This window comes from Argentina silus (assembly GCF_951799395.1).
Source record: "Argentina silus genome assembly, chromosome: 9".
NCBI classification, from domain to species: domain Eukaryota; kingdom Metazoa; phylum Chordata; class Actinopteri; order Argentiniformes; family Argentinidae; genus Argentina; species Argentina silus.
The window spans coordinates 3,476,881-3,497,907 of NC_139663.1; the positions used below are offsets into that span (position 1 = coordinate 3,476,881).

The window sequence follows — 21,027 nt, forward strand, 5'->3', positions numbered from 1 at the left end:
GGGTTCAGACCATTTAGGCCGAAAGGGGCAACAACAGCTTAAATCATGTTTTGTACGAAGACAGGTCTTAGGGCAAATTCGACTGCTTGGGATCCTTCTGGATGTCAGTATGATGGGTCTTAGGCCACTCAGACCACTTCAACCTAATTCACACAGCTCTCCGACCATCAGAAGGAGAGAGGGTGTCAAGGAAATCACAGACTAGTAATACTCCAGAGTCAGATCACACAGTTATTTATTGTAAATGCTGGAAAAGTCAATTATGAGAATAAACAGTTCCATGGTTCAAGGTGGGAGAGGTGCACTGCATGGCTGTTAATAACAGAATAATAATAATCTCTAGGCTTGATAGTGTCTAACATCATAAAAATAGAATAATATGAGGGAAAAGCTCTATTTGAAAACCAGAAAATAAAAAACGTGGATGAAGCAGATGATGTTGTCTTCTTCTTTCAGAATAACAGTAGATGACAGCTTTGATAATACTACTGTAGATACAAAAATACATGGAAAATGAGGATCCCCTCGCCTGTTTCATGCAATGCTGAACAAACCATTCAAACAGACAAAAAAAAAAAAAAAAGAAAAACAGGTTAATAAATTAATACATTTGAAACGTGCACGAAACCCATGACCTTTTTGACGTTAGAAATGGCTTTGATTTGAAACTCCTCCAGTATATGTTCTGGAAGGGTTAAGAGCTGAACCCTTTATTCACTGTGGCAAGCTTTGTTCTGGTCGTGATCATGTTGGGTACTCCTAAGTACCCTAGCAATATATATACACATATATAAACAATGTATTCAGTCCCTTTTGTAGTGAGTTCTGTGCGGCTGCTTCTTGCATTCTCTGGTCTTGGTCAAACCAGCTAACTAATACTGACCTGAGGAAAAAAAGACCGGGGTTACACGACTTTTAAAAACAACCAGCAACTACTACTGTCTGACCTGGAGAAAACCCAAGACTAGACTAGATCAACCGATCCCAGAATGCCCTCAGTAGATTAGATGGTGGACACATCAGCAGACAATTCAAAATAAAAACCCAAGAGAAACATAGTTGCAAAATGACACTCTTCAGTTTCAAATATATAAAATGCATCTATGATTTCTTTGTGACTTGATCCTCTGTCAGAGGAGGTGAGTTGTGGATAGGTTAGGGATGGTTCAGGTGGGCTAGCTCAACTGTTTGGTTTGGTTGTTGTGTTGTCTGTCAGGGGGTGGGGCTGATGTTGCATGCTTCCTGTGTCTAATCATCGCTGCTTGAGGAGCGCTCTGTACATGGCAAAGCCAAGAACTGCACACACGGTGGCCCCGACACTCGCCCTCAGCCAAAACGTAGAGCTCTTAAGGTCCGCCTGTGCCATGTGTCTGAGAGAGAGAGAGAGAGAGAGAGAGAGAGACAGGGAGAGAGAGACAATTATACAACAATGCCGTGTTTAGTTCCAGATCACATGAGGATATGCTGCCAAATGACACACCAAAGTCATGTTCTCTTAGTTGGAAACTTCCTAAAACTGTCTCCACAGAAACAGAGGAACAGTGAAACACTATTTCCCCTTCAACACGCCGCTTTAAAAGGCACTTACAATAATACCAATACAATCTCTTTTCAGAGTACGTCCTCTTTGGAAATTAACCAGTCAGTAATGCCAGTGGTAATGCCTTCACTCTGTAACATGCGGTTGCTATTGGAACATGTATTTTGTGCGGTCATTTTGTCAATCTATAACAATCAACTTCGGGATAAAACCAAATGAAGTGAGGGGAGGTGGAGGTGGAGCTCTAGTGGAGTTGGGAGGCTAGGATTAATAGGCACTAACGGGAGACGACCTTTTCAAACAGAAAAACTAAAATGTCCTCTCTGATTGTAGTCTTACTTCCTCTGTTTGAAAATGTTTGCTCCCATTTCACGCCGGCTGAACTACCAGCTGTGGTGGGATATTATGCAGCACTGACGGGAAGCAACAGACAGATCAGCAAGCAGACCATAGGTAAAATTGGGAAAGTTGCAAGGGGAGGCTGAGAGAGCAAAGTGAATGTTGAGAATGTGTTCTTACAGGGCGATGACTGCACAGGGCATTGTTAAGCAGAAATATTTAATGACTTAGAATGCCCCTCTCTCTCTCTCTCTCTTGCACACACACGCTCTCACGCACACAGCAGGATTGCATTAATCTCCACTGTGACAGCTGAGAGCAGAAGTCACACAGATATATATATATATAAAAATAATACCACCTCTCATCAGCACACAACCAACCACAATAACACCACCAGTCCTCCAACAAGCCTGCAAACTGACCAGATCAGACCAGACCAAGCCACCTCACAGGCTGCCAATAGATAGCCTACACTTCAGCAAGGACGAGGAAGCCAAGCAAACCCTAGCATAGCTCGATACACACCACAAGAAAAGACTGACCCAAATAAAAGACACAAACCGAGAAAAATAAATTTAAAAAACGCTTCGCATAAGGAGAAACTACCAACGTTGAAAAAGGTGAGAACTGGGTCACTGAGAGAAAACTGATGAACTTAGAGTAGCACATCGCCTCCCACAACAATGCCTGCATTGAAAACAGCGCCACACCAATGCCCACCACACCTGCATGCCTACACACAGTCACACACACACAGCCACAGCTGTCCCTTTTGCCCCCCTGGTGTTGAGGTTTACCTGGCCGGGGGCACAAAGGGGTCGACAGAAGACTCCATGTAGATGGATTCCTCTACATTAGAGACGTCATGAACCTGCTGGATCAGGCCGTTCTCCTCCTCAGGCAACAGAACGGCGACCACTAAGGCTTGCAACCTTGTACACACATGCACATACACACAGTAGGGCACTTCAACCATCAACCCACACCGAACCAGAACACCTGGCCACCTGACAGAACGGAACACACACGTGCACACAACGGAACACACAACGTCCGACCCACGTGCCACACACCACACAGTAAAATAAACAGCCTGTCTGATGGCTGACTGGGAACCAACTATATATCTGAAAATTCCTCTGACTAAGAGTGGGTTTTCCTTCTCTAATGGCAGGGTATGTTATGAGCCTTTAGATTCATTTTGTCATACATATAGGGCTAGATACTGTACCTTTGAAAGCTTAAGTATTTGTGGCTTTTTCCAGGACTTTGTAGCAATTTTGTGTGGGGCAAAACCCAAAACAGCGAAGGTCGAAATGCATCTCAGCTAGCTTATTAACTAGCCTAGTTATACTAAATCAATGTGGTGTGTGCCCATTGTTAACGTCGACATGTGTTAATGGCATTCGTTAATTCTCCTCTCCAAAGGTTAAATGAGCGCCAACAAAGGAGTTGGCATGTGTCACACAACACTGTTGTACTGGGCATGCCTGGGTCCCTGGCCACCTGTCCCAAACCTACTACAACCCATTATAAACCTATTACAACCCATTATAAACCTACTACAACCCATTATAAACCTACTACAACCCATTGTAAACCTACCCACTTAGGCCAGACAACTACAGTGCATACAGACATACAGCACACGGTGCATACAGACATACAGCACATGGCACATACTGTTGAACAAGCACAATGAAGCCCAATGTCAAACCTGAAATAGTGAGCCATTAAAACCCTGTGCTGAAATACCACTAACAATACCCCCACAAACACCAGGCACTAGTTCCCAACTCGCAAAGCAGAATGCTGCTGGAATAGAGAGCCTATTCACAGCTGCCCGTAGGGGGCAATGTTGACCTCAGGACCAAGGCAAGCCCCTCGTAGCCCCACAGGTTAGTCAGACAGACAATGCATGCAGAGAACAGGGAAGGTTTAGCAGAAGGTAAACACATGCAACAGGAAGAGAAAAAGGGGCAGCCAAACACATGTGTACGAACACCTATAGTGGGGAAAAGGACAACACACGACAACACAACACCATGAAATTAAATGTGATTGATACAGTACAAGCTTTTTTTTTCTTTTCTTTTTTTTTTTACAGTACAAAAGTATTTTTTTATACAGGCAACATTCAACATTTGCTTAGTTGAAATAGTTTACACCAACAAGAGAATGAGGAATTTTACATGAATGGCAAATATATCGAATATATCGAATATATAGCATATATTGAATATATAGCATATATCGAATATATAGCATATATCGAATATATAGCATATATAGAATATATCGAATATATAGCGCTCCAATAACATTGACACCATTTTGGAGTGGATGACTGAACGACTAGAAACTCTTGCGGGTGTAAACATGAAGTGTGAGAAACGGCAATCATCAGAACTCGCACTGAAAACGTCATAGAAATCAGTCATGCAACTCTTTTAGTCATTGAAACAAGTCAATGTCAAAAAGAAATAGACTAAGGAACAAGACACACAACATGCTAATCTGAACTCCCCGATTTAGAATATTCAGTATTTACTTTTGACAAGAAAGAATACATCTAGCCCAACAACCAAAGCAGAGTTCTATGAGGCTTTCAGTTTGATGAAGAACAGCTTCAACAAGGCAAAACGTAACCAAACCGGAGAGATCTGGAAGGTTGCATTTAACCACTGACAATGCAAATAATGTATTAGTGCAGATTTACAGTTTGCATATCCACCTTGCATAATAAAACACCATTCTTATGGACAGACAGGGCCAAGTGGACTTCTTCAACATATGACACTTGTATTCTTCTAGCATTCTGCCATGTGTAGCACCTTTAAATGTGTTAAACTGTATATATAAAGCCATGCGTTGGTGACTTCACCATAAGAAAAGCTATGATCATGCTACACGTCAAGATGTTACTCGGCCCACCACCCATTAACAGACACACTGTTAGACCGTTAGAACATGCAGACTAGGTTCAGACGAAACACGACCGCACGGTCAACCACACGGTTACCTCCCTGGCTAGCAGCACAGGTGTTAGCCCGCGCAGCGTGGCAGAGAGATTTGCAAGGTGCTGCATCAGGGAGGATAAAGCCGAGTGCTGTGTGGGTCTGGAGCAAAGACCAAGAGACGCTGTCACAACCCAACTCTGCTGCGATACAGTATTATAGCCAGGAGCAGATGAGACGTGGCTATCTGCTTTAGCAGTGAACAAATTGAGTGTCAAGAAAATGAGACGAGTCAAGATATCAAGTGCTTTACAATTCTAGTTCTTGACAAGTTGACAACCTCAGTATCCAATGGGTCTACTGTCTTGTAGTTCATGGATTCTACTCCGACAGACTCAATGGTCACATGGTCGAGGTGGAGATGAAAAACAATATTCATTAGTTTTCCTGTTTTCGGTGGTGGATATGCAGTGTAAACCTGACTACGGGGCAGCGTTGAGGGAGAAGAGGAGGAGAAACCTTCACCAGTGTTAAACAGCTGGGGTTAGAAGTACCCCCGCCTCACTCACCCCCCCACCCCCACACAGGAGAGGTAGGGTGGGGCCAGAGAGATAAGGGGGGACGGGCTATGTTAAAACACTACAGTAGCTTCATATGGACCTGTTGAGAACGACACTGTAGAATTTGGCCTTTATAGTTCGCAGTATCTCAGACTTGACGATGTTCTGATAGACGCAAAAGGTGCATCTGTTGCAGGAACACATGCAGCGGAGCCGGGCGTGGCTGCGGAGACACAAAAAACGACCAAACACACACAGAGGAGATCAGAGCCACACCCGTACATATGGTCCAGGGGGCCTACAGTCCCCCATGGCAACCTGATCACGGGTGGGTGGAAGCCTCAGCCAAGTAGTTGATTATAAACTAGATCAAGTTAAGGCAGGGCCAGATAATTCTGCATTTACTGTATAGGACAAAACTTGTGAGATCAATATTACTTTTTTTTGCCTTTTCCTCAAGTTGAAAAGGATTTGTATTAAACAAAAGGAGAACATCTATACTCTATCTGTATACATTGCATGTACAGCAAACCTTTCATGAGTGGTATTTCCACAAATCACCTAGGTGGGGAGAAAGGAAAGACTGAAGGAAAGAGTGGCAAAGAAAGGCAAAAGCTGAGGGTACTCCCAATACAAAATGTCAACTCTGTAGTAGTTTTTATACTTTTCCCTGTTAGTCTGAGTGAGTAACTCTGACCCATTTCTACAGCAGGAACCCTTTCTACATTCCATTGGAATACTGCTGCTCTAGCCAGCTACTGACATCAGACTGCCCTCCAGTATCTTATTAGAAGGATGTCTGAGCCAGCAATAACAGAGCTGAATCTGCAAGATTCCTTTTCCCCCTGAAAGACTGCTTTCTATGTACCAACTACTGTACAAGCCATAGAACCAATCGACTTAGCTTGAGACAAGTGGATTTCTTCCCCTTTAAGATGAGATTTAAGGGCACGCTCAATTAAAGTAACATTAATCTACTCCCATGCCTAATCTCCTAATTAGTAGCTGAGTAGCTCTGTCCCCCATGCTGCACAGTGGAGGAGCCTGGCAGCATTTCAATAGTAGATATCCAGCTGAGTCTGACTGTGTGGCTTTCGGGCATTAAAACCAAACAAAGCTATGGATTTACTAAAGATTATCCTAGTTTGGGCTTGGAATGTCATACTAATTTGATAAGACATACACCCTAATCACACTATACTGAGCCACACTGAGCAGTGCTGAGCTGAGCTGTACTGGGCTGGCCTGGCCTGGTTACGCATCCATCACAGTCACTGCTGTATGAGCGCTGGAAAAGATGACAGGAAAATAAAAATCTACGCAAGCCAGGACAGTCAACGCTATAGTGTGTAAAGCCCCAGTACTTTATAAGTATGAACTGAGACTATAATAAGTACTGATCAAATAACAGGCTAACATCGGGAAATAATACAGAACCTATAACTCTATCATATCTGAGGGAAACCTTGTTGATGGCGAGAGACACACTGGGAGAAGGGGAGGTGAAAAAAACACACACAGAAGGACAAGCAGCTGAGGGGGGGAGGGGAGGGGCGGCGGTTGCAGGGGTGAGGGGCGGGAAATGAGGGGGTGAGGGTCTAGGATGGGTTTAGGAGCAGGGGGGGGGGGGGCAGTGGGGCTATACTCACGGGTACATAGCCATCGTGGTGAGTTTGGTGTAGATCTCTTTGCTGGGCGCGTCGGTGGTGTTACAAGTGTAGGGCTGGGGCGGGTGGAGCTTGTGCTTGCGGCAGAAGTCCAGCGGGGTTTGGCTGTAGTGCTGACGAGCCTCGTGCAGGTCCGACTTGCCGGCGATCATCATGCACGGCGTCTTACTGTCCATGAAGTATTGCTGCCAAAGGCCAAAGGGTTCAAGTGTTAAGTTATGAAAACGAGATTCACAGGTTCCTTTGTCTGGGTGTGCAATGTTGTGAACAGCATTTAGATGGAACTGTTACAGAGGATGCAGAGCTGAAAGGTGAGAAGTCATGGATCAGCCCTAAGAAACGATGGATGTACTGTATAACGCTACGTTGTCTCCACACACCTTGTAGACCTTGGCGCAGTACTCAAAAGAACGAGGGTTGTTGACATCGTACACCAGGCAGACGACATCACACGCCAGGTCTGCCTCTGAGAGGAAGTCAAAATCTGGCATAACCTCATGGAGCTATGGATGACAGAAGAGAGAAGAAAACACTCAGGATTAACCGCTATGGACAGTTCACGCTAAAGCTGTACGTTATACAGTAAAACACTACGGATGACATTACCACAGGATAATCCCATGGCCCGAGCTACAGTATAATCCCAGAGTGCATGATTATAGGGACATGAGTTTGTGGCCTCACCAGCAGGTACTTCTCTTGGCCGTAGACATATGTGGTGCTGATGGCGTAGAAGGACTTGTGGTCTTCTCTTATCTTCCTCTGTCGCTGTTGGGTAGAGTGGAGAAAAAAGAAGAACAAGATTTAGAACTTCAGAACCATAAATCAGGAAATATGTTTTAATTTTCACTGATATGGAGTGAGCCGAGCTTCCAATCTGTTTCTGCTGAAGCCAATTCATTCGTCATTAACTTCATTAGGGAGTCTTAACTCACTAACTGCCAAAGAATTCCAGAACACTCATCACCTAGACTGCCAAGTGTTTTATGTTGTATTTACTTAGCAACTTTACTTTACTTGGCTACAAAATGAAGCATCATCATTTATGAATTTTTGGTGAATAAAGTCACCCATGGCGCTCTAGAATGTTGACAATTTGGGTCACTTTATTCACCATCGGCACCTTAGTTAAGCAGATACAGACTGGCCCCCCCCAAGCTAGTGAAGAGTTAGCAGTGAAGCAATAAGACGTGATGTCGCAGGGGGGCCATGCAGTGGAGAGCCTACAGTAGGTGATCAAGGGGCCGGCAGCTCCACTCACCTGCAGGTTCCTGCCTAAGAAGGCCTGCAGGAAGCTGCTCTTTCCGCTTCCTCTGGCGCCCAGGATGTTACAGCGGAACACGCTGCGCTGGGTCTGCTTCTTCTGAAGGTCGATGCGCTTGTTACGGGTCACTGAGAGGAGGAGACATGGGGGTCAGGACAGAGAGTTACCAAGACATAAGGGACACTGTGAGTCAGACAAACAAGAGAAACGGACGGAACATGACCCTAGACTCTTACCTGTGATGGACGCTGCCTGGGACTCCTGCTCACAGATGATGGAGTAGCCAAGGTAGCCCATGTACTCCAGACAACGCTGGACGTCCAGGTACGTCGTTAACCTGGCAAATTAGAAAGTGGACAGTCATTGTGTGTGTGTGCGCGTGTGTGTGTGGGCCTCTGTTATCTGTTATGTAGCATGGTCATGGTTAGGAGGGTCAGCACAGGTATTGTGATATATACAGTAATTCATGTCCTCCCAAAGAGTGTAGTGTAGACAGGGAGAGAGACAGGTAGAGGAAAGGTTTGGAGGTCCAACTCACGTCCATTGTGACAGGTATCCCTGGTAGGTGATCCAGCCCTGGTCGTTGGTGCACACTGTGTTGTTGACGTCAGGACCCCAGGGCATGTAGGGGAACACTTTGAACAGGTCCTTTACCTCGTCTGGAGACAGCGCACAATCTCTGTCCTGAAACACACACACACACACACACAGTTTCAGTGTGTGAGTATCAACAACATAAAATAAAAGGATTTCATAACTGTCCACAGGTGCCACGCCTAACTGTACAGCCTCTAAACCGCCTGCTTCTTGATTATGAAAAGTGGTTGGGACTTTGTGACTACAGTAGGAATGTCTCCGGCCAGACTCACTTTGTCGTGCTTGTCGAAGACACTCTGGAGGAAGAGGTAAGCTTGGTGGTTGAGCTCGGTGGTACAGTCCAGGGGTATTTTTATCCTGGCAGTCAAAGAACACTCAGAATTAGTATCATTAAAAAGGACTGAGTCGACGGTTACTTTTTTTCACTCAAAAAGCTCAGTCAGGGAAGGTTGCTGCAAGTCAGAACAAGTCATGCAAGGATCATCACACAGAGTCATTTGCCTTGTTTCAACTGAGTGATAACATTCAGGAGAATTATCTAACTGAACCAGGCAAGAGTTCAGTAAGATGAGATCACACCCGAGATTAGTTATTAACAAGATCAGTTATTAACAAGTAGATTCAAGAAGAGGAACCCTATGGAATTGGTATTAATTTCTACACTATTCAACCATTCTAACAGATCTATACAGTATTTCCACCCGTGCATGGACAGAGGTACTGCTTGTCCCTGGGGGTCTAAGGGTCTTGGGGGTTTGGGATAGCGGGAGGCGTCGACTCACAGGGGGTACAGGTACTCCTGTGTGAGCTCCAGGTCGTCATCGTAGCCGAACCTCCGCAGTACCGTCCAGGTGGTCTCATGTCTTCCCCTCTGGATGAAGAGTGTGTGTAGGAACAGGAAACCTGGCCAATCACAGACAAGAACAGATAAGTTAGAAAACATCCCCAACACAGGTAGAGGGTTATTGATGATGCTATTTATGCGTACGTAATCAAGACTTTCAGTGAAGGTTAAAGAGACCAGAGAGAGAGAGAGAGAGAAAGAGAGAGAGAGAGAGAGAGAGAGAGAGAGAGAGATGGAAAGGAGCGGAAGAAGAGGGGATGGGGAAAAAATGTTGCTTAGTTCCTATGGCCTTCCTGTTTGGGTCTGTCTCACCTTTGAGCGTGAGGCCGTTGTCCTTCACTCCATCTGTCATGTTCTTCCTCACCACATTCTTCACATCCTCTAAGGCCTGTGGTGCCAGTGGCGTGTTGAAACACGTCCGCTACAATAAGCAGAAACCACATACCCTCTGTTACGCACACACATACACACAGTACTAACCATGTGTCTGGTGAGACCACAGGGGCTAGAGTCCTTTACCAACGACTCAGACGAAGCTCGTTTTGTGATAGATAAAGTGCCAGCGTTGCAGTATCTACTGGGACAAACACTAAATATAGGACTAGAGTTGTTTTGAAATGTTTTTCAGTGCCACTACTAACTCTAAACCTGTTCTTCTTACAGCCTACTGTACCATGAACCTCCCAACCAATTCATCTCTCCCCCCCTCCAGTAATAACAAACTGACTGTGAAGCATGAAGCAAATCAGGTTCTTAAGGTTATATTTGAATAAGTTCACAAGGCTGCAGCTTGCCAAGCAAATCAAATAGAGACATTCAACATCATGACTGCGAGCTCGTACCTGGAAGAAATTGAGTTCATTGTCGTTGAGGATGCCGTCATTGTCAAGGTCTGATACTTTGAAGATGCGAGTTAGGGCCTTGATGCAAGACGGCTTTATCTGTAAACAAATAGAACACACAAGAACTTGAGAGATTGCTTGGGGTAAAATTTGTTTAAAAAAGTGGATAGTGCTAGGGTTGTGTCTGTCCTCACCTCCTTCTCCTCAGGGCAGTACAGGGGGCCTGTAGGGTGGAGCACTGCCTTCTGGGCGTAGTAGAACAGCTCTGAGATATTCTTCAGGTTTTTGGCAGAGCACTGAAAATACAGAAACACAGCACAGTCTTTGTTCAGCTGGAGTTGTGTTGGGTAATTGCATCAAGTCGCAATGGGCAGTTTTTTCCAAAACTAACAAACCCAACCTTTCAGTGGTTAAGAGGTTAATTTGAATGGCATCGTTCAAATATGGGACTTTGGATACATGACATGGCAACATGTCAAACAGTGTTGTGACAATACGAGCTATGAAGTTGCCCTACTAACTGACATGGGGACTCAGAACAGCTCACAGCAGAACAAAATGACATTGCACAGTCAAACAGGACAGCAGGACATACAAGTAACCAAATCCCTGGTGGTACAGTACAACTCACACGTCCTCTGTGTGTGTGTGTGTGTGTGTGTGTGTCTCCCGGCACGTCTCAACAGTTGCGTGTGTGTGTGTGTGTGTGACCACACGTCGTCCACCTCTCCTCCTTTTAGCCTGTAACTAATCCAGTCGGGGAGGGCATGACTGGGCTGTCACATGAGCCACAGAGAGAGAGTGTCGCCAGTTTCCTCCATGATACCAGTGCAGCACTGCACACAGTCAGTCCAGCATCTAAGTTCATTTACCACCCATCAAAATCTAAGTGGAGTCAGGAGTTGGCTGAAACCTTAGGAGCTGCTCGCAGCCCCTCTGCCCAGAGGACAAGCAGCCTCAGTCAGAAGGCCAATGCATCAAATGGATTCTCAATGGAGTTTCCAATATACTGTAGTTTAAGTTTCACAACCAGGATAGAATAACAAGCCACAATGTTGACCTAGAGTTTCAGTTCGGTATAAACTCCATACATCAGTGACAGAACTAATACGGACTGTCAATGCTGCAACAAAAGTACATCATTTCAGGCACCGTCAAATGGCGAAAATGGCGACAGTAAACAGGCCGTTGTCAGGCAGTGTCTCTTACCTCCACGCAGGTCTCGATGTCAGAGTACTGGTTCATGATTGGTAGGATGGTCTCCATACTGCTGTGTTCCACCAGGTCAGACTTATTCCCCACCAGGATCAGTGGTACCCTGCAACAGCATTACAACTCATTAGCATCTCATATTGGCTTAGCAAACAAATTCAGTGTTAGTGCAGCACATATCATCATCATGCTTAGAGAAACTCAAGAATCAACTGATTAAAAAAACATCAAGATCTGATGTTATGCTAACTAGCAGGGGATAGCAGGGAGGAAAGCTTTTCAAATCATTCAAGGTCAAGTAAGGCAATGTAGTCTACCACTATATTCTACAACATTCTGACATTTAGCATACATTAAATCAAAGCCAGGACAGGGAGACAGAGAGTACTGTGATGCAATTTACAGCGAACAGGTGACAGCAGGGCTGTGCCCTCTTCTGCTTATGAAAACAAACATCCAACACAGCATTGTCCTTCCATACACTACATAACCTGGCACCTTTTCCTGATTCTCACACTGAGATACCTTGTGCTTCTCTTGTCAATGACTGGCCAGCCATTTAAATGTCATGTAGACTACAAGACAGCTATGGTTATGACACTGACCACTACTGTATCACATTAGCTATTGGGGCAGACCTTAGCAAGTCCATTGGGGATTCTCTACTGAGGAAACGAGGTCAGTGGCTGTTTTAGCTCTAGTCGGGTCGACATATCATGGAAACACGAATAGGGGTTAGGCTGCCCCAAGCAGACAGACTGACACAGACACACACACAAACAACTCCCTTACAGTCCGCTGTCATTCGCAGCCCCATCTCCCTCTGATTGGCTCTTGGGCTTTGATTGAAATGGGTGTGACACACCCACCCACCCACACCCACACCCACACCCACACACACACACACACACACACACACACACACACACACACACACACACACACACACACACACCTGCTATCCTTGTCCGTCCTGTCATTTATGAGGGGAATCCAATGGCTTGTCACCTAGAAGAGGGAGCGCACAGATCAAACACTGCAGCAAGGCAAAGACTCAAAACACAGACGCTCTCTTTAATTCAATATAGCAGGCAGCCTACTACCTTCGTCTGAGTGGGTGTGTAAGGTTTAGGCTACAGTACACATAATAAATGGAACTGACCTTCTCAATGGACTTCTTGTTGTTGACAGAGTACACTATGCATATAACATTTGCCTGTGAAGAGAGAGAAAGATGTTACTCGAGGGGAGTGGTTCCCAAACTTAATTAGGCTACAGCCTAATTGATATTCTATGAACATTATCCCTTACATATTATACATTGTGATAATATTATTCTGTTGGATAGGGTGCATGCATTTCTTTTTGGTACTGAGACTGCAGTCGGCTATTCAACAGGACTGTTTGGGAAGGTAAATCACAGATTTATTTTGCGTACCCCCTAGATCGATCCGCGTACCCCACTTTGACAATAGTGGCTCCAGGGTGTAAACATGCTTTTATCTTTTGGGATCAATTAGAAGACAATTAAAAGGACATGTATCCAACCAACCTTAGATATTTCTTGATACAACTGCTCATCTGATTGTTCAGCTTCTGCAGAGTCAAGACAAAAGATGAAAAAAAAAAACACATCAGCAGACAGTTTTCCATAAACTGACCTCATTTTGTTCCAAAAAGGACATGCCCCATACACTGCCATTCTACTGTCAATAAACCCATTCATACAAGGATCTTAATCCATAGCTATGACTGGACAGTTTCCAGTGATGACATGTATTGCCTAAGTACTGACTGGTGGGTTGTGGTGTTACCTGAGTAGTCCACTATGTGTGTGGGGACTCTCTCCGGGGTGACGTCTGCTGGAATGGTGATCTCCTCGGCTCGAAGGGGAACCTATCATACAAAGGAAAACAGGTGAGATTTGGTGATGACTGAAAGTGAAAGGGGGTCAAGAGATCGACTGGAAGTCTATGAGATGTGTCTTAAAATGCCTCTGACAAAATCTGTACTGCTGCGTTGAAACAGGTGTCTGACTGCCAGGCAAAATCATCCTCAGCTTTCCGTTATCATACTGTAACCTAACCACTGAAGACAGGAGGCCCCATAGTCAAAATGTTTAATCAAAGTATGCAAACAATACAATTCCACAAGGTTAAGGGACATTGGAATCTGGAGACACGGGTATACTAGCACAGGCTAGCATTTATCGCAAGTCACTCATCACATTACTGGGGAGCAAGGCTACTGTACATGTTCAGACTTACATCATCAGGGAACTCCTCGCTAACCAGTGACATGATGAGGGACGTCTTCCCCACTTTGGCTGTGGAGACAAGAGAAGTGTGGGTCAGCGCTCTGCAGTGTGATTGCCTGAGGGAAGTGATACAGATCTTATCCAGAGAGAAATCATCAATTGACCTCTACTCTCACCTCTAAATATTTCAGCATTATATATATATATATATATATATATATATATATATATATATATATATATATGCAGATCTAATGCATTGTTAGAACAATGCATGTAAGAGCAAAGATAAAGAAATAGCTGGCATAGGCAAGTGTTCTGTGCTGTGGCTTAGGCTTTAAGTGTTTGAGTGTTGGAGAGTGGCTTATCGAATTCCATCACTTGACTCAAGCCAGCACACCAGACACCAGGCAGGGATAAGCAGAGCAGGACTGCTGCTACCACACACAGTCAAGAGAGGCTGTAGTAACATCTTTTTCAGGTAAGAGAGCTAGGGGCCCAGTTCAATTTTTCAGTTTTTAGCTTAAAGTTCGAAATCCATTGGATGGGTGACAGCAAGATGGGATCCGTTAGATAGCTTTCACCTATCCTGTCATGTCAGATCAGCAACGGTGATCGCTTCAGGGATCCTTGAAACAGAGCCAGACTCTCAGCAGAAGCAAGGAAATGACTTGGTGGGCTTGGCTGTATCACTAACACTGGCATACACACGTACGGTTTTGGCTGCCCTCTCGAAGCTGTCAGCACCACAGAGAATGTGGCCATGTAGGCCAGTGCCAGCATCTCACCATAACTGGTATATAAATAGTCTTGACAAACAGATGTGTGAGACAGAACAACAACAGAGGGTCGAAAATTAGGACAACCACTCCTACAGACTGCAATCACATATCCCTTTCTGACTGGGTTTCTACAGGAGGTATATGTCACGTGGAGATCTCAATCCTTTCATAAAATATGATCACTGTACGGCCCTAAAAACAAAGTACCTTTTGATTCATTGGTTGGATAGGTTAAATAACCAAAGGAAGCAAAATGTGCAAAGCGAAGGGCTAAAGTATATGAGAAACTGAGACTAATGTAATGAGCAGTCATCTTGGCACGGGGAGGAAATCACAGACCATGCAGTACCATGTCTGAATGGCAAAACGCAAGCAAGTTTGTGTTCACGTTGACAGCAATTCGTTGGTGCATTCTTCACTATCTGGGAAATCACATCCAATGCACTAGTCACCTCCTAGCCAAAAAATACAGTTTGTCCAATTAGCCAACTGGCTGCAATGTTATGCGCCGTCATAGTAATTGAATAACGTTATCTAGCCAGCTTAACGTGGTTAGTGAGTTAACGCCATCCATCCTCCTCTAGATACAAAACAATGGTTTTATTAATTCGACATACGCCTAAATCAGAGTGTCGTTTGATTCATTGGGCGCATATGCGCTAGCCGACTTAGCTAGGCAAGCTAGTCCGATCATGAACCACCATCAGAAGCGAGATTTGATGAATCAGCCACTTACGTTCCCCGACAAGTAATATCCTCACGTCCTTTCTCATATTTGCAACGGCTTCTTTATTCACAAATGAGAAAGTCTTTGTCCTTTCAGAAATATCATCGATTCTTTCAGGTGCCGTCCTACACCAATTTATCGAATGTCAGGCCTGCGCAGTTCACTGCTGTCAAACTGTCGGCGCCTTTGTAGGACAAAACGGACGGAGGGATTTCTCAGCTTGTTCGCGAGCCTTTTTCTCCTTCTCTGAACGCTAGAAGTGACCCGTGCAATGGCAATACGTTGTATAGAGTCGCTTAGAGGACATTGTTCTTTAAGTTACGTTAAATCTGTTCTTTTCGGCACTTTCATGACATTTTGAACAAGATGTTTCTGGCGCACGCCTCCTCCGGCTGACCTCCAATACCCGGCAACTACGGCAAACAGTAGCAGACAGATGTTGCTATAATGAAACGCATTTTCTGCCCTCTAGTGCCAAAGAGATTTAGATTTAGATATGATTTAAATGTCAATAAATAATCTCAAAAATCTAATATGCAATGTAAATACGAAATTGTTAACTCCAAACAAAAATATAATAAAACATATATTTATTACTGGGTACTTTATTGATCATAATTGACATAAATGTTTGCTCTATGTGCACAGCATGAGTGCATTTTGAGACCTCCATGGTCACCACCACAGTGCCAACTAATCCATGCACACTTTATCCCGTCCAACTGTTTAGCAATTCAAGTAGAATATTGTCAAATGTCACACGTCTGCATTGTAAATAGGCTTCCAAATGCCCAGTCCCTAACACACTTCTCAGAGGTGTAGATTAGGTGTAGGTGCCATCCTCATTGTTGGGTGTGATCCACTTGGTGCTGCTTAATGCTATCTGTCCACTACGTGGGGTTCTTATAAAGGGTCAAACCCTACAAGATCAGCAGGGACAGGGGATATCATAGGAATATGCTTCATCTCATCTTCAGGGCTGGTTGAGGAGTGTCTTTGCACAAGAGAGGGACCAGGGGTGGCAAGCATTGTGTAATCACTGCCCATCTGCTTGAGTATGCTCTGTGGTTTGTCCACTTGACTAACCCTTCAAAACAACACTGCCAGTGTTGATGGATGTCCTCTCTCTTACTGAACCATTCTTTGTCAGTCATCTTTTCCCACGGATCTTGGCTTCAGCTGTAGGAAGACATAGTTAGGAAACAGTTGTTTATTTGGCTCTTCTTTATGATATGTGAAGATCAATATGCTGCGCACTGTGCGCAGTATGCATTCTTACCCAACCACAGGCATGTTTGTATGTATACACGTGTGTGTGTGTGTGTGTGTGTGTGTGTGTGTGTGTGTGTGTGTGTGTGTGTGCATGCGCGCGTGTGTGTGTGTGTGTGTGTGTGTGAGTGTGTATTTGTGCATGTGCGTGTGCAAGTGTGTGTGTGTATGTGTGTGTGTGTGTGTGTTCTATGTGCTCTAGCTCTTACTGGCGTAGTCCTGGGGTTGCATGGGCATTGAGATGACCTTTTTGAGAGCCTCTATCCACTCTCTCTGCTCGCTTTCCTGCTCACACATGAAGATAAACTGCCGGTCTGGTGTCTCCATCATGATACCACACTTCCACTTGTTCCTTCTGGCCCACTTTGAAGCACACTCCTTAACAGAGTAACCACCACTCTCTGGGCCAATGAATACCACCCCCTGCTCCTCAGCATCCTAGGCACACGCGTGCACACACGCACACACACACACACACACACGCACACACACGCACACGCACACAAACATGCAAAAGAGTGGAGAGAGTGAAATAAAGAAGAGGAAAAAACCTGATTCCTGTATACACACACACAAATACAAATACAAACACAAACACACACACACACACACACACACACACAACATGTTAAGTTCATCGAATTTAATTTGGTGTTATAGGAGGATGACTTCTTTCTTACCAGTTGGCCTTTGAAGTAGAGGAGCTTCCTGTCCTGGGAGTCCAAAATGAACCATCTCTTTTTGAACGACTCCCTTTGCTACCCAACAAACACATTTAGATTTCACATGTTCGTAAATGCAATAAATAGCCAGTAGAAATCATCATTTAGTATTACAAGTAAAGTACAAGAGAACTACCCACCATGGGACCTGTCTTCTCCATGAATCCCTCTTTAAGGTACTTTCTGGTAATCCTCTGTATCAGCTGTCAAAATAAGATCATATGGAAGAATACAGAAGATCTACCTGTATCTATTTGCATCATCCAATACATTCTTGTGATTGTAATGACTGTGCACATCATTTTGCACTAAGAACCAGTTTGCTCTTTAATAGAAGTGTACATTTTAAACAGAGGACAACCTCTAAAAATCTGATTAACATAAAAACCAAGCAGCAGTTACTGCAAAGACCATCGTATGGTAGCCTCTTATAACTGAAACTCAAACAACTTCCTCTAAATGCACTGGCTCATAAAAGGTTGAGTCATGACCTTTTCACATAACAGTCATACACAGACATACACATGAGGTATAACACAAGCATATACTGATAGTCTATCACAGTAAGAAGGCTACTCAAAACTTACTTCTTTATCACTTCCTGTGGGGTATGCTGTTTTCAGGTAGGCAAAACGAGCCGCACGAATGGCGTTAAACCAAGAAACAATCTCCTAAGGGGCAAAACTAAATGGTTAGTTTTCCAAGATTAAATGGATGTCAACTAATGGTAATGGTATCGACTTACAGCTATCTCCATCTAACTGTCAATACTTACAAAACAACAAATATCTAAGACTAAAACACGAACATTTGTTTTCAGGTCTAAGACTATACCTTAATACTATTAATCAATATCGATATCGCTTCTACATTTACCTACGCACCTGTGGTATTCAAAGAGATTTAAAAGGAAGCATGGCCCACCTCACCACTCTCGTGGTAGACAAAGAGGTTCCTGATGTGGTTGTTCTCGAGATAGGTTATCTGCATTCCATGGGCATGACCAATCTTCTCAGGTTGAAAAGTGGCATTTAGGTCTTTGATGGAGATGACCGCTTTTGGCCCTTTGGACTCCTGAGGGTGCAGAATGATGATGTGAACAAGCTGCATCAACACAAAATGTGGCTTTACAAAAACAGATTGATTGCCTGATTTCAGGTAAAATTGAATAAAATACTAAATGTTTGTTACGTGTTTCTTACAATCATTCACAACCATTGAAACCATTTTCATGTTTTGTGGGACACTCTTTAAAAACATATGACTATCAACAGCAGGGTAGCAATTCAGTTTAGCTGCAAAGTTGGCCATGTCAAGGACTTCTCACGCTTACATCTTCCTTGTTGTAGTAGGTCAGGGTGAACTCCTTCTCTGACAGAGCAAATTTCCTTTTGAGAAAATATCCATTTTCCTTCCCCTTCTTCCATAGTATTACTTCATAGTAACCTGGAATAGACCCAATGATAACTATTAGTCACATTCCCCTGAGTGTTCAAAACATGAGAGTCCTGCTGAAATGAAAGGTGCTTTGGCAACTGTATGCCGAGAACGTGTTTTTCTAGTAAGTCTATGAGGAACAAACTATATTGGTGCTGCAAGTGTTCCACTTTCCTTACTGTATGATTTGGTTAGAAACTAAGTAGGTAAGATCTTGATTGAAAGTATGCAATACAGAAAAGGCAAACTATCTTGTAATATAGCTACAGTATATGTATTCAATATGTATGAAACCTGTAGAATGGGAATAATGGCACTCAACCTGTGGTGTAGGCCAGAGGGGGGTACTTGGTCTCTCCAGTAAATTCCATCCTCTCATATTTTGATCTTATCCACTGCTCTCTCAGGACACTAGGGTAAAGTGAGATGTTATACTGGGACCACTGAGCATATAAACAGAAAGCAGGGTTGTCTGATCATTGTGTTGCTGATTCCTTGCTTTTTCCCTACAGTTTGTTTTATAAGGCACATTGAATCCCAAACAAGACTTATTATATACCAAATGTCTTTTTTTGGGCTGAGCAAGTCAATCACTGACAAAATGCTGCCAGTGGCAACAATTACTAATGCCAATTCTATGGCGAGTGGTTCCACTTCTGTTTATCGAAGAACAATACATGCTGTTTCCTTCCCCACCCTACACTCTACTGCAATATCAGCAATCCTCTACTTCTCCAAAATGCTGGCATTCGTTTACACCAAAAATAAAAAGATGTATAACCTTTAAGTCTCCAACAAGTGGTCAGTGAAGCAATAGAGATCTCCAGAGGTAACACTTACGCACAATCCTCTTGCTGGGGCCGATAGTAGAACAATGGGACCGCTTTCTCATATAAAGCTTGCACAGTGGTATTTCCATTGGCTTTCATGTACTTCAGTCATACACCAACCCCCCAAAAGGAGACATACCGGTATGCAGAGAAACAGAGGACACAACAACACTGTAGTTCACTCAATGGGTCATGAGCTGACACAGGAAAAACTAGTATCAAAAACAGTTCTCCATATCCAGGACTATGAGTGATGACAATTCCACAGTGGTCCATACCTCTACCAGCTCATCATCCCAGAAGTCCAGCCGTATGGATTTGATGCGGCTGACAGTGGACAGGTTTCTGTGTGTACCAGAGCAGTTCAGACACACAAACACCCCTAGCTTGTAGGATGCCCAGTCTGGGTCTACAGTGTGCAGATGAAGAGAGGTTAACCAGAACCAGAAAGGCCCACATAATCACTCAATGGCTAAACAGAGCTAAACATGAGAGTCATCGAATGAATGTGGGTTGATCTGAGGATCAACAAATGGAAGTTGTTCTGAATTCGTTGTAAGTTGTATGTGGTGGATGTACGATCATAAATGAAACATAAATGAGTTATAACCGCACATATGATATACAAAGACACACACACACTCAAGACATTATCAGAAAATCAAGAATTTTTAAATACATTTAGCTAAATTTCTCTTTTCAATACATAACAATTACATTGAAACGGAGATACCCAAAGGTCTGTCACTCACCCGACGCGCCACAGTCTGCGCATCGATTGTTCTCCGGCAGTTTGACCAATTCCAGTAAAATCTTTTTGTTTCGTTCATGGTTTGACATAATGTCGCAAATAGAAATCTCAGATGAATGTTTGAAATCCCCCTCAAAAGGTTACGTAGTGGTCACTGGTCATTTTACAATAAAGGTTTCAAAGATTATTTGACAGGTTGTCAATGCGAAAGCTAGAACAAGTATGCGACTGTGTCAATGTAGAAATGCGTGGCATATTTCAGTGACCTCCCACTACACTTCAACACACAGAAATGCAAAAATGACGTGTGCTCATTGAGTTCCTGAGCCCTCATACATCATCAATTTGCATTAATTACCAAGGATTGACAACCTCCAATCCGAGCAATATTGCCTATAATAAACAGCGTAGATTAACCCGTACCGCT

General features: G+C 43.8%; 2 protein-coding genes across 6 annotated transcripts; both read right to left on the reverse strand.

Moving 5' to 3' along the window:
- Positions 1-218: 218 nt before the first annotated feature.
- Positions 219-15,987, reverse strand: rhot1a (ras homolog family member T1a). 4 transcript variants are annotated; one of them, XM_083676190.1, is made up of 21 exons: positions 15,601-15,987; positions 14,093-14,151; positions 13,640-13,721; positions 13,378-13,421; positions 12,988-13,041; positions 12,781-12,833; positions 11,823-11,931; positions 10,808-10,909; positions 10,614-10,712; positions 10,084-10,192; positions 9,710-9,830; positions 9,200-9,284; positions 8,869-9,014; positions 8,567-8,667; positions 8,328-8,458; positions 7,751-7,834; positions 7,447-7,569; positions 7,049-7,251; positions 5,500-5,622; positions 2,680-2,814; positions 219-1,370 (listed from the first exon to the last, which is right to left on the reverse strand). In XM_083676190.1, the coding sequence occupies exons 1-21, from the start codon at positions 15,635-15,637 to the stop codon at positions 1,253-1,255; spliced, it is 2,118 nt and encodes a 705-aa protein (XP_083532316.1). In that variant the 5' UTR covers positions 15,638-15,987; the 3' UTR covers positions 219-1,252. The 4 variants fall into 4 exon arrangements, 3 of the variants coding, with proteins under 3 accessions (XP_083532316.1, XP_083532315.1, XP_083532314.1); XR_014554388.1 differs by lacking the exons at positions 219-1,370; positions 2,680-2,814 and adding exons at positions 2,858-3,399; positions 3,431-3,887; XM_083676188.1 differs by lacking the exons at positions 219-1,370; positions 2,680-2,814 and adding an exon at positions 2,858-3,887.
- Positions 15,988-16,192: 205 nt separating this feature from the next.
- adap2 (ArfGAP with dual PH domains 2) lies at positions 16,193-20,842 on the reverse strand. Of its 2 annotated transcripts, none has more exons than XM_083676243.1 (11): positions 20,602-20,842; positions 20,128-20,258; positions 19,860-19,951; positions 19,342-19,430; positions 18,916-19,028; positions 18,507-18,656; positions 18,170-18,253; positions 17,723-17,785; positions 17,541-17,618; positions 17,070-17,298; positions 16,193-16,770 (listed from the first exon to the last, which is right to left on the reverse strand). In XM_083676243.1, exons 1-11 carry the CDS (start codon positions 20,687-20,689, stop codon positions 16,742-16,744), a joined length of 1,146 nt encoding a protein of 381 aa, XP_083532369.1. In that variant the 5' UTR covers positions 20,690-20,842; the 3' UTR covers positions 16,193-16,741. The 2 variants fall into 2 exon arrangements, with proteins under 2 accessions (XP_083532369.1, XP_083532368.1); XM_083676242.1 differs by having other exon boundaries at positions 18,507-18,686.
- Positions 20,843-21,027: the final 185 nt, after the last annotated feature.